This window comes from Acomys minous, assembly GCF_964271855.1.
Source record: "Acomys minous genome assembly, chromosome: 6".
Taxonomy (NCBI): domain Eukaryota; kingdom Metazoa; phylum Chordata; class Mammalia; order Rodentia; family Muridae; genus Acomys; species Acomys minous.
The window spans coordinates 64,542,875-64,560,179 of record NC_140487.1 but is presented as its reverse complement, the minus strand read 5'-3'; the positions used below and the strand labels follow the sequence as shown (position 1 = coordinate 64,560,179).

The window sequence follows — 17,305 nt, the reverse complement described above, 5'->3', positions numbered from 1 at the left end:
GACTTCCTATTCCGGTTTCCGTATGCATCATTTACTCTGAGAAATGAAGATGAAAACAATTCTTACCACTCAAATGTCTTTACGCAGCACAGTATCAAGTCATCCCTGTTTTTTAGACTGTTCTGAAAATGAGCCTAAAAACCTCTAATTCCCTGTCACAAATCACACACACACACACACACACACACACACACACACACACGCATGCACCTTCTACACTTAGCCCTGATGTCTCAAACTTTCAATGAATTCAAACTCGAAAACCTTGCTCAGAATAAGATGCACATGATAGGAATTAGAATGCAAAATAATGTCACAGTCTATAATAAGTGAAACATACGCCAAGTAATTCTAAGGAAAATTACATGTTATTTTTAGATATAAAACATTTATATTATGTGTAGTGTATTATAGTATAAAATTATATACAATTATGAAATATTCTTCAGCATTAACATGCTTAAAATATCTGATTTTATATGTGAGAAATCTCTTGCTAAAGGCTATCTTAGCCTTAGTGACATCACTGTTGAGATATCAATGACAATCATTAATTCAATACATTTTCAGATGCTCATTAGTATACTGGATATTAGAGGCATAAAACGGTGATTAACCGTGATTGCCAAATTCGAGCAGTTCCCACCCAGCGAAAGGTATAAGGTGCATCTTCACAAGAAAAATGAGAGAGTAAATAATTAAAAACCATTATGCAAAGTGAAGGAGCAATAGATCACTAGAAATTTATAATCTAGTAAAGGACATCAGTTCTTACAACTCTAAATCAAGGTAAAATAGGAATGGGGCAATGTGATTTATGGGCAGGATCACAGTGAATGAGGCAAGCTGCAGCAGGCTGGAAGGAGAGGGTGCCCAGGTGCATCAGGAACGCTGGTATACAGACAGCACTGCCATGACAAGTTTTGGTGTTCTCAGCTAACACTACCAAAAAGCAGCACAGTATGGAATTTGCAAGCACTGATTAGGCTGTTCAGAGTAGAACCTGCATAGCTCCAACATGTACAAGGTAAGCCATGAGACAAGGCCCAAGCAAAATCAGAGTACAAGTGCATGGCATGCTTAGGACAGGTCTGTTTGTGTAAAAACAAAAGAAAAATTAGACATGTCTGAAAAGGTAACCATGACTTAAAGTAGGGAGTTTGGCTTTCACCCAGGAGACAAAGGAAAATTTCCTTCAACAACCAACCATATAGGCACACAAATATATGTACCATATACACACCCCCATTAAGCGACAATGATCTCTTTATATCTCATAATTTATTATACCAAATATTTTCCCTTTGTACAACTCTACAACATAATGTATTTATTTTTCAAAATGTTAGTCTAGCATACAAACATCTTCACATAGCATCTTCACACAAACATGTTATTGGACTTTGTTTCATTGCTTCTCCTCCCATTACACTCACCTTCTTCCTACCCACTCCTTTCTCTATCTGGCTCCCTTTCTCCTCACAATTAAACCCAACTTCTACTTACCCCACTCATTTAATTTTATGTGTATGTGTAATTGCTTGTGTGTGTACATATGTATACTCTGTGTGTCCCTGATGCCCACAGGATCCCCTGAAACTGCAGATACAGAATGCTGCAAGCCACAGGATACAAGTGCTGGCAAACAAACTTGGGTCCTCTCCAAGAATGGCAGGTGCTCTTAAGCACCGAGTACTCTCTCCAGCCCTAGCAACTATTTTTTTAACTGCATATATGTCACCAAGCCTAAATACCTGACTTAAATTCCTAGAGCCATAATGGTGACAAGAAACAACTGACTCCCATAAACTGTTCTCTGACCTCCACACTCACACTGAGACCACACCCAGTGTGCACACATACATTAAATAAGTAAGTACATGTTCATACGTATATTTTAACAATTCTCCAAGAAGTTAGGAGACTACTGTGAGTTTATTTCTGCATCCTCTATTTTACTACACTGGTCCACTTGTTTGTTTTAATGTCAGTACCAAGTTGCTTTTGTTACTGTAGCTCCGTAGTACAATTTGAGGTTGGTTATTTTGCTATCTCTGTCATTACCCTTTCTGCTATGGGTAGCTTTAGCTGTTCATTGCTCTGTATTTCCATATAATTGATGAGATTCACTTTCCTAGCCTTGTGTTGTACACCATTAATTTTTTTCATAAGGATTTCATTGAATCTACAGAATCCTCTCAGTGTCGAGAAAACAAGAATCTTCTAAACCCAATAATAAGTAGAATCTGTCAAGAGTTGGTTAAAAAAAAAAAGACAATATACACAAAGAGTCAAAGAAAGAAGGAGATAACTCGAGTTAATGAGATGAGAGCTAAAGAAGGGTTAGTTGACAGAGTCCAGTGAAACAGAGCATGCCATTAGAAGCGCTTCGAAAGCTTATATTCTAAATGCCTGAACTATCTAGAATAGATTGATAAATGCCTACATGTATATGATTTGGCCAAAATTAAGTCAAGAAGATATAAACATCTAAAGTAGATCAATAGAGTTAAGAAGAGTGAAGTCGTATTTAAAAATCTGCTAGGAAGAGAAGTTCAGGAACAAATTGAAGTTTTTGCCAAATGGTATAAAACCTTTAAAGAAAAGTTAAGACCAAAGGTCCTCAGATTGCTCCATAATGCAGGAAAGGCAGGGTTACTACCAATCTCATCCAATGAAGTCTGTTGTTCTCATAGCTAAAGTGGATAGGCACACACAAATTATAGACCATTTTCTTTGTTTAGGGCGTTATGTTTGGTTGACACTGAGCTGTATTTTTAGGTTTTTAATTTGAGATCTGTCTGAAATCAAATTCAAAACCATTCTAAATCTCATGGAATGTTAAAACTGAACACCAACTCAAATATTCACTCATTTGAAAACTCATTATGTAATTTACTGGGTAGCTTTCAAAGAAATAGAGCTTTTGTGTATCAAGCTCACACTCATTTGAACAAGTAAACTGTAGGCAAGTGAATAAGATGCTCTATTGTCTCAAGGGTACCACAGATTCAACAAATACTGCTCCCCAGGAAGAAATAAGTAATAGGCACTTTCTTTCTTTTTGTTTCTTTCTACCCACTATCTTACTGATTATCATTTTTTTGCTTACAAATAAGAAAACTTTGTTTGTTTTTTTACTTTTCATAAAAACAAAACCTTATAATTGAAGATAAGCTGCTTCTTGGATTGAAGCAAAGGCTGTTAAATACCGCAGGACTTTTAGTGAGTGGAGGAAGTAATACACAAAACCACAAATACTGTGTAACTGCAGTGCATGCAGCCTCTGAAGTATACTTCCAGAGTGGGAATGGAAGCTTCCAGAACTGAAAGAATAGAAGAGGAGCTCAAGACAGAGCGGTGACAATGACATGGCAGTGAGATAAGACAAGTAAGCTCAGAAGCTGGAACTATGGTGTGTTGATGCATCTCTGTACCCTAAGATCAGCAGTGTGCTGACCTGTCTTATATGTTTACTGCTCTGATGACAACAAAAAGTAATCACAATCCTGTGGAAAGATATGGATCCAGTGCAGAACTGGAAGTACCAGTGGGATGATTTCCAGGTTTAACACCAGCCTGGGCTATATAATGCATCCAGCTCAACAAAGGCTGCCTAGAGTCTCCCTCTGTCTGTGAATCAAAATGTACCTTTCAAGGTTTTAGCCCAACATTCTAAGATTACATAGCGAGAGAATATTAGACATACTCTTTGCTTATAAGATGTATTCCTAGTGCCTAACTATGTATTTTTCTGTACTCCATAATAACTAGTCATTGCATTTCTACCAATTGAAAACAGCTAAAGCCAGCAGCCACTTCTGAGCCTTCTTAGTGTATCTCAGAGGCTCCAAAACCAGCAGCCTCTGTCTTCCCTTGGTGTTCAGACTTCACTTCCTCCTGTTCTCCTTCCAGTCTGTCACCTCTCCTATGCTCTGGTGCTCCACAAGGGATAGATTTAGCCTAGACTGATGTTGAGAGGCAGAGTGACAAGCAGCCTGGGGCAACAGCTCAGGCTTTGCCCCTCAACAGAAAGGAGAAGGGCCCAGAAGTGCCTCCCTTAGCTCTGGCCCTGGGTAAACCTGCTGCCCCAGCTTCCACCTCATCATCAGCCTTCCCTTCTTCTACCTCAAATATATCAATGTTTCATGTTGACTTCAACGGGAGATTATTCTTAAAAAAACAAACAAACTTTTTTTGGTTAAATAATTACAGGGCTCTATAGTGTAGATGTGGTTGTTAATGAATAAACACATGAAAACAAGGCCAGCCTCTCAGCCCACAGACTGCAATTTGGACTTTTAAAGCTCCAGGTTTTGTTTGTTGTTTTGTTTTGTTTTGTTTTTCATTGTGTGGGCTTTTTGTTAAAAAGTTCTATTAAGAGGAATCATGTGTAGTCACCTGTATCCAATTAGTTTCCTTGGTTAGGGCTCAGAAGTAATAAGACTTATTCCAAGGATTTAATTCGCATGCAAGGCTGTTAGTTTCATTTCTAGGGACTCTACAAGCCACATCCCAAGGCGTTACACCTAAAAATCAATGAGAATTATCTACATTGCTTCACTAAACATCCTCATGTGTAGCCAAACATTTGTAAGATAAATTACATACATTTTTTAATGCCTTCAATAAGATTATTTGTAGATTTGGCTTAGCAAAAAAACTGTAAACAGAGCACTTGATAGGCAGAGGCAGGTAGATCTCTGTGAGTTTGATGCCAGTATGGTCTACATATTGAGTTCTAGGATAGCCAGCGCCATATAGAGACATTCTGTCTCAAAAAGCAAAACAAAAAAACAAAAACAGACAAACAATAGAGTATATTCATAATATAATTAGAAATGCTTGATTTGATTATTAACTAAAGTAATAGCAAAAATAATGGTACTTGCTTCTAAAATCTACTAATCTTTTGCTTTCAAATATATGACTAAAATGTTCAGTTATTTTTGGCATAGTGCCTGGCTCAATCAAATAAAATAACATACATATATATGTTATATATGTGTCTATGCATATATGTATATATATGTGTGTGTGTTTGCATGCATACCTATATGTGTAAATCTTCATAAGCAATCTAGATGGCTTTCATAATCAAGGAACAGGTGGAAAGCAGTGGGTTAATAACTTCCCAAGTACTGCGTTTAATTATGTTCCTGGTCTGTGTCTACCACTAGCGAAATAGTGCTTAACTGCCAACTACTTAGTAGCAACCAGGCAAAAGGCACGAGACAAGCAGTGCCCAGTTTATAATCTGAGTCCCCATAACATGACACCATATTCTGAACGATGTGCCAAGCACTATTTAAAACAACTTGGAAGGTTTTTCAGACATTGTCCATGCCATCAGATATTAGGAGATACTGTCAGAGAAACTTGCAGAGTTGTGCAGTAAATGAGGAAAGGAAATTTAACTCTCCAAAGCTGTCACGATTACTGTTTGTTTTTTTTATAACAGCATCCCGTTTCCAGATGATAGCAATAACATCTCATCTCAGAGGAAACAGGGCTTCTCCACAGTAAGAACCAGCTGCTTTCAACAGCAGCTCCAGTTTCAGGAAACTGAAGTTAAACATTCTGATGTCATAAAGAAAAATACATGGCTTCAAACCACATATGTTTAATGCCCACAAAGGGCCTGTTATGCCATAATATTCTTATTTTTGTTTTGGAAGCAAGTAGGCAATTTCTCAAATGCCAACCATTTCAATACATCTCAATACCATTCCACAGCGCACTCTCATCTACGCCATGAATCTTGTGCCTCCAAGTGAGTTAGGCCAACACATCCATCCACAACCGAGCTAGTCTGAAAATCTGTTTCTATCAATCATTTTCTCTCATCAAAAAATATCTCACCATACCAATCAGGGAACCTAGACAATGCAGAGAACAATTCATTAACTAAACTCTCTCCAGAAAATGTGTGTAACTCGGAAGTAATTAAGAAGAGCTAAGCCCTACTGAGATTTACTCAACACTACTCTAAAGCCTCACATTTTCTACAGCAGACTACTTCTTTTCCAGAAGTCCAGCTTTTATTTATTTAAAGTGCTCTAATACCAACATAAATAGCCATCTGAGGTTTTATTTTAGCCAATCTTCAAAGTCCTCACAAATTTCAATACTTGATAAAGTGACTTAACAAGGCTTTTAAAGTAATAGAATAGGATTTTTAAAAAGAATAGAGATGATCCTAATTCGAAGAGATCCCATTGAAAGAAAGAATACATCCTAGTTACACAGCTCAGCCCCTCTCACAGAGGCGCATTCCTCTGATGAATAAATATGCAGGAAACGAAACAGTCGCCATAGAAGGACTAAAAGCGGGCAGCAGCTGACGTGAGGAGCACGCAGGCACGGTCTTGCCAGGGGCGTACCTTTCTCTCTCTCCTTCGGTGATATCGTATAACCGGTTGGCACCTCCATCAGCACAGGCTCTGAAGAGAGCTTCAAACAAAAAGAACACATATTATTTCGGTACAGATGACACAGCACTGCCTCTCCCATGAAGACCACCGTACAGCGAGCACATAGAACACACCAGCGCACTACCCCCTGGACTTTGATGTCCACCTTATGACACATGTTGTTACGGCAAGAGATCTACATAAGAGGGCAGAACCACCACAGACCCTCTGCATCTTCTTCAGTCCCTCCGGGCAGCGGTGGGAAATGTGTGGTGCTAGCCCATCCTACAACTTGTTTTTCCTCTTTTATAACAGAAGGTAGGTTCCGGCTCATGACAGGATACAGCTTCTGATAGTTGCTCTGACACATGAACCCTGTGGCTTAGTACTGCCACTGGGAACAGTGGTGCTCTCAGGTGTCAGCATGTCTCACTGTCCTGTGGCTCACTCGTCTTCTCTCTGGAAACACTGAAGACCTTCCTTTTCTCTGAGATGTTTGAACTTCAAAACTATCCCTATGTGAAACAAGCTTCCCAAAGCTGAGGACGCATCTTTCTCAAGTTCTGGAGGAATCATGGTCATTTTAACTCAATTACTTCCATCCTGTTTACTTTCTGTCTCTGAGAACTCCACTGAAACATCCCTGAGGACAGTCTTACCTGGCCTCAAACATTCTCCAGAGTTTCATTCTTGCCTTCCTTGTGTACATGACCAGCTCTCTTTCAACTTATAATTGAATTTCTCCATTATGTCAAATATCAGTATTATATATTGTTAGTAATTGTATGCTAATTAGTTATGATTACTAATTTTTAAACTATTAAATTTTCAATAAAGGGCTTTTATGTTTTGTTTCAAATTTTTAAATATTTTTTTTAGTAAAATAAAATAAAATGAGCTAAAACAAAAGCTAACACATCAGAGTTGGACAAAACAAAGAGAAGGAAAAGAGCGCTAGAGAAGGCCCAGAAACAAAGGCCCACTCCTTTTCACACTCAGGAATACCATTAAAAACAGTACACTGGAAGCCATAATATCTACGTAAAAGGCATCTCTCTGGGCAGGCCCTGTGCATTCTGCCTATGTCTCTGAGAGTTCATATGAGCCTTGATCATGTTGATTTAGAAAGCCTTGCCTTCATTTACTTATTTAAAAAAAATCTTTGCCGTACGGGGTTCAGTTCAAACTATTTTTCTGCTATGGAATAGGAGTGGATGCAAGATACTGGTTATTTAACAGGATATTGTAGCAATTTCTTTATCTTTAATAGATCAAAGTCTTAAAAAATAGATCAAAGTCTTGCCTTCTGGCCCTAAGCAACTAGTGAAATCAAAGCCACTAAGTATATGAGTTACTTTTTCACTGTGATCCGTATAAGAGTAATCAGTAGTAATGGTGTCACAGACTCAAATTTATGCAATGTTGAAATTTCCTCCACCAAAAAAATTAGTCCGTTACTTTATTTCATCTCAGGCAAGTGACATGGTGTAGCCAGATTATTTTTCAAAGTCTTATATGACCAGCCTGCACCCAGTGGCTACTGGAGTCCTCTTTATTCCTCTCTGCAGGTTCTACTCTTTGCTTTACTCTTCGCAGCACTGTCTTCCAGGCTCCCAATAAAATAGCCTGTTGAGTTCTGCTCAAAGCATTCAACTGCTTTCCCAGTCCAAAGTTCTAGAGTCTTTCTCACTGAGTCATCATTCTGAGCAAATGCCCAAGACAGGGATGGCTTCAGATGAAACAAACTACTCTGTTGACCTACCTCTTCATTTTAAAATCATCCTGTCCTCCTTTTGTGTGCAAAATTACCTATATTTTTAAGAAGATTTAGAATATTTTACTGTAACTTTTCATATGTTAAAAAGCAGGGAAGATAATGCAATGGACATCTAACCAACACTATGAACAGATTCAAAAGCCCCATCAAAGTCTAACTATTTTTTCTGTGATCCCTGTTACACATGAAGTAAAACACGCTAAGTGGGTAAAACACATGCAGTTTTAGCTTGAGCTTCTTCACCTATGAAGAAGGGTCACTAAACAATAAATAATTTAATAATTATATGTGGTCTTTCTCACCCGTACATGAACATACTGGGCATTCCGCAAATGGTTTTCTCTCCTTTTGTTAGAATTAAAAAAAAAAAAAAAAAAAATATATATATATATATATATATATATATATATATATATATGAGGACCTTACATTCTTAGAAAGGAACAACACAAGCTACTACAAAATACTAAACAAAAGCAAGAATTTTTATAGACACAACTAAGAGAGATGGCTAATTTCATTAACCACCCAACATAATTTATAAGAGCTGAGACCTAGGTTCATACTATGCCATGAATATAACTGACAGAAGTTCATATAATTTATGGCACTTTTTTTTTTACATATCAAAATCATTAGAAGTGAAGAGGGAGCAATGCACTCATATAAAATACAGCATAATATCACTGATTGGAGGGATAAAAAGACTGATTAATAGAAACAGATGGTAAACGATCAGTAATTACCCTCAGAGTATAAAAAGTAATTCTCCATAAACAAAATTAACAAGTATATGGGATCGTTTATGTAAAAATTTATTTACTAAAGCAATATAAAATGTAAGAAATAGGGTTTAATTGGTGAAGATTAACATGTAGAATGAGATCAATTCTCCACACTGTATTACAAAGCAAAGATCAGCTGAATTCAACAATTACGTGTTTTAAAGAGCCAGGGTTGTACCTCAGTGATATAGTGATGACCTAGCATGTGGGAAGCATGGTTTTGTCCCCAGTGACATAATTTTTTTTTAAAAAGCACAGTTACATTTGGTAGGCATCCAAGCTACTGGAAGAAAATAGAGTGAGAAACAAATGTAATGTCCACTGGACTAACAAAAACATCAAATGCAATGAGCAGACAGGGGTCATTATCAAAGGATGAGACAGAAAGGAACTCAACACATGCCGGTCAGCTAAAATTTCCCAGATATTTTTAAAATTAAAAAGTTATTGTTATTTTTAACATGTATATATTATTTGATAGATTTAGAGAAGTTTATGAAAAGAGAGGCACCTAGTAACTAAAGTATCTGTTTATCAATGCTTTAAGTGTAAAACTGAGTTAGAATATTCATGAGAAAATGCCCAGACTATCCTCTCATTACATGCAAAATATAGGAGATGGGGAAATAGAAGGACCCAGAGGGTCCTAGAAACCTACAAGAAGAACATCGTGATAGGTAGATTGGGGCCCGGGGGGGGGGGGTCTGCTCAAATTATTGTACTAACCAAGGACAATACAATTGTAAACATCAAACCCCTACTCTGATCTACCCAATGGACAGGGCATTCTCCACAGTTATGTGGAGAGCAGGGACTGACTTTGACATGAACTCTGGTGCCCCATATTTGAATACCTTCCCTTGGTGGGGAGGCCTGGTGGCACTCAAAGAAAGAATAAGCAGGCTACCAAGATGAGACTTGATAGTCTAAGACCATCTAGTGGGGGAGGAGGTCCATAGACCTAGGGGAGGGAAATAAAGTGAAAGCGGGAGGGAGGGAGGAATGGAAGGATACAAGTGATAGGATAACAATTGAGTTGTAATCTGAATAAATTAATAAAATAAAAAAAACAAGTTAAGAATGGGGATTTATTTCTTTTGAAGAGAAGAAGAAATCCATTTGTGAAGCAATTTGATTATCATAAGGTACCATAAAACTGGTCTTTTCTTCTTTTAAGTTTTATTCACAAAAATGTTTTCAAATTTAACAAGTATATAAATAAAATTGCATTTGAAAAGAAAATACTTGAAGAATATAACAACCAATGCTGGCATGGGTTCACACACAGCAGTTTGGGAAATGTGCAATTTGCATAGTCAACAAGGGGAATGACTACCTAACAGGACCAGAAGCAGAGGGCACTCTAAAGGAGGAGTCAGATAAATCACAATAAATCGGACTAAAAATGTTCATTCGTCATAATTTAAATTGTCCTAAGCATTACTGCATGAGTTATCTCTTAATGTAAAATGTCCGCTAGCTTATACAGCAAAATTTTTGCAGATTTGCCAAGTAATGATTGAACAATTACTTACTATGCTTCCGGTGGATAAACATCTGAAAACTAAAATACACTGAAAGTCACGGGAGTGACTTTTCTGCTTCAGCAACTCTAGCATGTTCAAGAGATCTTTAAGGTTTATTTTTTTTCCTCAGCATTTAGCAGTATTAACAGAAGAACGCTACATTCACAATTACACGTAAATTGACTATTCCAAAGCATCTGTTGAATAAAATTGAGCAGACATAATTTGACTTACTGCAAAGTACACTATATTAAAGTAATTTCAAGCATTTATATGAGGAAAAAGAGAGAGAAAAGAGGAGAAGAAAAGAAAAATCTTGGCATTTCAGTTACTTAAAAGATCCATGGAGTTCTATTTTGATCCCAGTATCTGTGAATACAAGCTAGCCCAGTGATTTAAAGCAAATCCCAACAACTCTGATTTTAATGCAAAATCATCAAAATTACTCCGGTGTATTCTACCAAATTAACAAAAAATGAAAAAAAATGACAGAAATACAATGTAGATAAAGCAAGGAGGGGGTGAAGAAGAAGATGCGCTATTGCAGACAGTGCTACAATTTATAATACTTTTAAATGTGTTTCCGCTTTGATGCAGAAATCCTATATAGCCAACCTGAATACGTGTAGATTGACAATATCGTAGGCTTAAGGACCCTTGCTGCTACATACATGAAATAATGGTAAAAACTGCAACAGATACACATGGCTATCACGTGAATAGTGGCAGCTATATAATAGTCTAAATATCAAACCATCAACAAAGTTGTTTTTATATGTATTAGTATAAATTTGTCATCTTCCAGCCTCAGCCTCCTACACTATAGGATTACATGAATGTGTCACTACCTTTGCCTTTAGTATATTATTTTTTAAAGAAAATTGCATTTTTATTATTTGTATTGTATGAACGTTTGCTTTCATGTATGTCTCTTTGCCAAGTAAGTGCCTGGACCCTGTGGGAGTCAGAAAAGGCATCAAGTCCTCTGGAACATGAGTGACAAGCGGCTGTGAGCTGCTGTGTGGGTGCTGACACTTGAATCTCAGTTCTCTACAGGAATAGCGAGGGCTTCGGTAAGCTACAGTACGCCTGGTGACAGCGGTGCCCTGAGTTTGTTGGTTGATTTGTGAATATACACGGAAATATGAAATAAGAGAGAGGGGCTGGAGAGATGGCTCAGAGGTTAAGAGCACTGACTGCTCTTCCAGAGGTCCTGAGTTCCTGAGTTCAATTCCCAGCAAGCACATGGTGGCTCACAACCACCTATAATGAGATCTGGTGCCCTCTTCTGGCCTGCAGGTGTACATGTAGGAAGAACACTGCATATATAATAAATTAATAAATCTTTAAAAAATAAATAAATAAGAGAGATAGAAAATAGATCATACCTTTCAATGTCTTTAAAAAATTGTGTAGGTATTTTGATAGGGATTGCATTGAATCTGTAGATTGCTTTTGGTAAAATGGCCGTTTTTACTATGTTGATTCTCCCGATCCACGAACAGGGGAGATCCCTCCATCTTCTCAAGTCACCTTCAATCTCTTTCTTTAGGGACTTAAAGATTTTTTCAAACAAGTCTTTCACTTGTTTGGTTAGAGTTACTCCTAGATATTTTAACTTGCTTGTGGCTAATGTGAAGTGTGTAGATTTCCTAATTTCTTCCTCTGTATGATTGTCATTTGTATATTGGAAGGCTACTGATTTTTTTGAGTTAATTTTGTACCCAGCCAGTTTGCTGAACGTGCTTATCAACTGAAGGAGTTCTCTGGTGGAATTTTGGGGGTCACTTATGTACACTATCATATCATCTGCAAATAGGGATAGTTTGACTTCTTCCTTTCCCATTTGGATGCCCTTGATCTTCTTGTGTTGTCTTATTGCTCTGGCTAGGACTTCAAAAACTATATTGAAGAGATATGGAGAGAGTGGGCAGCCTTGTCTGGTCCCTGATTTTAGAGGAATTTCCTTGAGTATCTCTCCATTTAATTTGATTCTGGCTATTGGCTTGTTGTATATCGCCTTTATTATGTTTAGGAATGTACCTTGTATCCCCGATCTCTCCAATACTTTAAACATGAATAGGTGTTGGATTTTGTCAAATGCTTTTTCTGCATCTAAGGAGATGATCATGTGTATGGAAAAACAAAAAACCCAGAATAGCTAAAACAGTCTTATACAATAAAAGATCCTCAGGAGGAATCTCCATACCTGATCTCAAGCTGTACTATAGAGCAATAGTACTTAAAACAGCATGGTACTGGCACAGCAATAGGCTGGTTGATCAATGGAATCGAATTGAAGACCCAGATATGAATCCACACACATATAGTCACCTGATTTTTGACAAAGAAGCCACATCTATTCAATGGAAAAAGGATAGCATCTTCAACAAATGGGTGCTGGTCTAACTGGATTTCTACATGTAGAAAAATGCAATTGGACCCATACTTGTCACTATGCACAAAACTCAAGTCCAAATGGATTAAAGACCTCAATATAAAACCAGAGACACTAAATCAGTTAGAAGAAAAAGTGGGGAAGAGCCTGGAACACATCGGCACAGGAGACAACTTCCTGAACAGAACACCAACAGCCCAGGCCTTAAGGTCAACAATTAGTAAATGGGACCTCATGAGGCTGAGAAGCTTCTGTAAGGCAGGAGACACTGTCAAAAGAACAAAGCGACAGCCTATAAACTGGGAAATAATCTTCAACAACCCTGCATCTGACAAAGGTCTAATATCCAAAATATATAAAGAACTCAAGAAATTAAATGCCACCAAACCAAATAACCCAATCGAGAAATGGGGCTCAGAATTAAACAGAGAATTCTCAACAGAGGAATATTAAAGGGCTGAGACACACTTAAAGAAATGCTCAACATCTCTAGTCATCAGAGAAATGCAAATCAAAACAACTCTGAGATTCCATCTTACACCCATCAGAATGGCTAAAATCAAACATTCAAGTGACAACACATGCTGGCGAGGATGTGGAGAGAGAGGAACACTCCTTCATTGCTGGTGGGAATGCAAACTAGTACAACCACTTTGGAAATCTATCTGGTGCTATCTCAGAAAAATGGGAATAGGGCTTCCTCAAGACCCAGCTATTCCACTCCTAGGAGTATACCCAGAAGATGCTCCAGCACACAACAAGAAAATTTGCTCAACCATGTTCATAGCAGCCTTATTCATAATCACCAGAACATGGAAACAGCCTAAGTGCCCCTCAGTAGAAGAATGGATAAAGAAACTGTGGTACATATACACTATGGAATACTACTCAGCTATTAAAAACAAGGATTTTCCAAAATTTGTGGACAAATGGATTGAGCTAGAAATGATCATAATGAGTGAGCTAACCCAGAAGCAGAAAGAGTCAAATGGTATATACTCACTTATTACTGGACACTAGCCCAAGGGACAGGTCCCATGAAAGTCTGCACCTACCATGAAACTGGGATAGAGGTGAGGACATCCTATTGAGACTCTAGGTGAGAAAAATATAGGGAATAGGCAAGTAGGTGGATCCAGAGGGTCCTAGAAACCTACAAGAAGAACATTATGATGGCTAGATCTGAGCCCAGGGATTCTGCTTGATCTAAGGCACCAACCATGGACAAAACGGGCAGTCATCATCAAACCCCTACCCAGATCTAGCCAAGGGACAGAACATTCTCCACAGCTAAGTGGAGACTGGGGACTGACTTTCACAGGATCTCTGGTGCCCCATATTTGGCCATGTCCCTTTGTTGGGGAGGCCCAATGGCACTCGGAGGAAGGATAGCAGACTACCAAGAAAAGACTTGATACCCTAGCACCATATTCAGGGGGAGGAGGTCCCCCACAGCCACAGTCATAGGGAAGGGGGATTGGGGTGAAAGTGGGAGGGAGGGAGGAATGGGAGGATGCATGGGATGGGATAGAAAATGAGATGTAATAGGAATTATTTTTAATTTTCAATAAAAATGTGTTATTATTAAAAAAAAAGAAAATAGATCATACGCGCGTGCGCGTGCGTGCACACACACACACACAGAGAGAGAGAGAGAGAGACAGAGAAAGAGAGAGAGAGACAGAGAGACAGAGAGAGACAGAGAGAGAGAGACAGAGAGACAGAGAGAGACAGACAGAGAGAGACAGACAGAGAGAGAGGGAGAAAATCATTCAAGAGGAAAAGGTGGATGAAGTTAAAAACTTCAATGCTGTTTCTTGTCTGGTCATAAATTTTTATACTTTTGAGGCAAAGCTCTCTACATCAGAAAAGGAATTACCTCATAGTCAAAAAGGCAATTAATCACAGGAAACAGATGAATTTGAAAATACAACAGGTTACATGTTTTTTCATTAAAACTAACCATTTCTTATCTACGTATCCATTACATAAGTTCACAGTGAGTTCAGAATGACAAAGGTTGACAAGGCCTAAAGGTTAACAAGGTCTAAGAAGTTACAAGAATATATGTCTTTTCTATTGGGAATGACCTGGCTACACATTTTCCAGCTATCTCTTAGTTTATAGTGAGTTCAGGACAATAATTTTATCTGTCTTTCATCCCAAGATACAAAGTAAACTTAGAATGATCATATATTATACCAAAGCTGACACAGTATAAGAAATTACAATGAGAGCTGGGCTTGGTGGAACACGCCTTTAATCCCAGCACTCGGGAGGCAGAGGCAGGCGGATCGCTGTGAGTTCAAGGCCAGTCTGGTCTACAAAGCAAGTCTAGGACAGCCAAGGCTACAGAGAGAAACCCTGTCTCAAAAAAACCAAAACAACAACAACAAATTACAATGAAACAGTTTATATTTATTGACAGTAAGATTTGTATTTAGACATTTCTTGGTAGCCCCATTATATTTTGGGTTCCTAGGAAGTTTAAACCAACTTGCCTATATTTATAGCACATACCAGGACTCATCTTGTGTTAAAGCTTATCTGAAGACACTAATCTGTGCAAGTGAAAAATCACAGAATTCCTAGCATTTTTAGTTATTCTGCAGGAGGGGGGCTGAGAAAGCCACTTGAATCAATTTAGGAGTCATTATCAAGAATTATAAAATCATCCTCATGATTCTGGAATCTGCCTGACAGAGAAAAGCAGTTATTAGAGCATAAACAATTATATATGCAGAGACGAGGTCCCTATGGACTTTGCCTACTAGGGCACACCCTTACAGATATTACAGATGTGGGCACCTCCAGGAAGCTCCCTTGCTTTCCTTGCTTGCCTGAAGTCCATTCCTGCATGAATGGCATCTGACATTTCCTTAATATATGTAAACTCCTGGGATCAATCCCCAATACATGGGGGTGGTAGGATCATGCACACACACATAGGCGAGCAAAAGAAAACAGACATATATATATATATTTATGATAGAAATAAATAAGAATAATCCCTATTTGGGAGGAAGGATAAAATACTTCATCAGGCAGAGTCAAGGGGAGTTTGTAGGTTTCCTCCTTTCCTGCCACGCAGCTTGCGATTGGGGCTGTGGAACTATGAAGGCTGTCATTCTGACCCCAAGCAAGAAAGCAAGGAGACAAGTGTGAACACACCGAGTTCCCACTGTCATAGCTAAAGCCAGGCACCAGTCTTAGTTGTGTGACTTAATAGATTTTCTTTCTGGCTGAAGCAAGTTTGAGTTGGGTTCTACACCATTTAAAATAAGAAAGCACAGACTAGGACAAATATTAAGTTCTAATTTAGAGGCAGAGTCCTCAAACCTCTATCAAAACAAGCTCTTAAAGAGGAGGTACCATGCCTACGGCTGGTATGTAAATCACCAGGAAAGCCTCAGATGCAGCTCAGTCACTTAGTTCCTGGACTTGGTAAAGAGAGACAGATTAGTGTGCTTTCTCTTCCAGGGCTTTATTTCATGTAGAAAAAAAAAAGTGCTTTTACTCAGAAACGCATGGAAATATATTCTCTCCTGAAGAAATAACGATTTACTTTTCTTAGAGGAGTGCTGAAATGCACACAAAATTAACTGCTGCTTGGAGATCTTTTTCAGGGTGTTAGACGGAAGATTTTACTTATAGTATATTTATGTGCAATTATTAAGAAAGCTCACATTATTTGTAATATTCTTCCGATAGTAAGTGGGATACTCATTAAATTTTAGTCAAGTCCCTAGAACAAAATTATCCTATTTCAAATGAAAATCAAGCAGTATTTACACGGAGCATCAACATGCATAGTCCTGCACCAGCCCTAATGACCTGCTTCATGCCAAGTAATGGAGATTTTTATTACCTTTTAGTAAATACTGCTGTGTAGATTCTATTATCCTTTCTCTCTTCTAATGTACTGCAGAGATGAAGTATGACATCTAGTCTTCCATGATCCTATTTATAGAGTCTATAATAAAATACCTCTTTAATTCTGGGTGTCACCAACTATCTAATTACTAAGAAATCTCAGGTAAACCGCCTTCCACCAAGCTGCTTTATATCACCTAGCACAGAGAAAATTTTCTTTAAAATGTGCAAAGCTCGTAAGCGCCAAACCCCTACCCAGATCTAGCCAACGGACAGGACATTCTCCACACTTAAGTGGACAGTGGGGACTGACTTTCACACGAACTCTGGTGCTCCATATTGGACCACGTCCCCTGGATGGGGAGACCTGGTGGCACTCAGAGGAAGGATAGCAGGCTACCAAGAAGAGACTTGATACCCTATGAGCATATACAGGGGGAGGAAATCCCCCTCAGCCACAGTCATAGGGGAGGGGAATACGGTGAAAGCGGGAGGGAGGGAGGAATGGGAGGATACAAGGGATGGGATAACAA

The 17,305-nt window shown here is 38.4% G+C and overlaps 1 protein-coding gene across 5 annotated transcripts in view; it reads right to left on the bottom strand.

Moving 5' to 3' along the window:
* TPK1 (thiamin pyrophosphokinase 1) overlaps positions 1-17,305 on the bottom strand; it is a 321,490-nt gene that overhangs the window by 211,449 nt on the left and 92,736 nt on the right. For all 5 annotated transcript variants that reach the window (XM_084785003.1, XM_084785004.1, XM_084785001.1 and 2 more), the window contains one exon: positions 6,384-6,453. In XM_084785003.1, the coding sequence (XP_084641129.1) occupies positions 6,384-6,453 (70 nt within the window). The remainder of the gene's footprint in view (positions 1-6,383; positions 6,454-17,305) is intronic.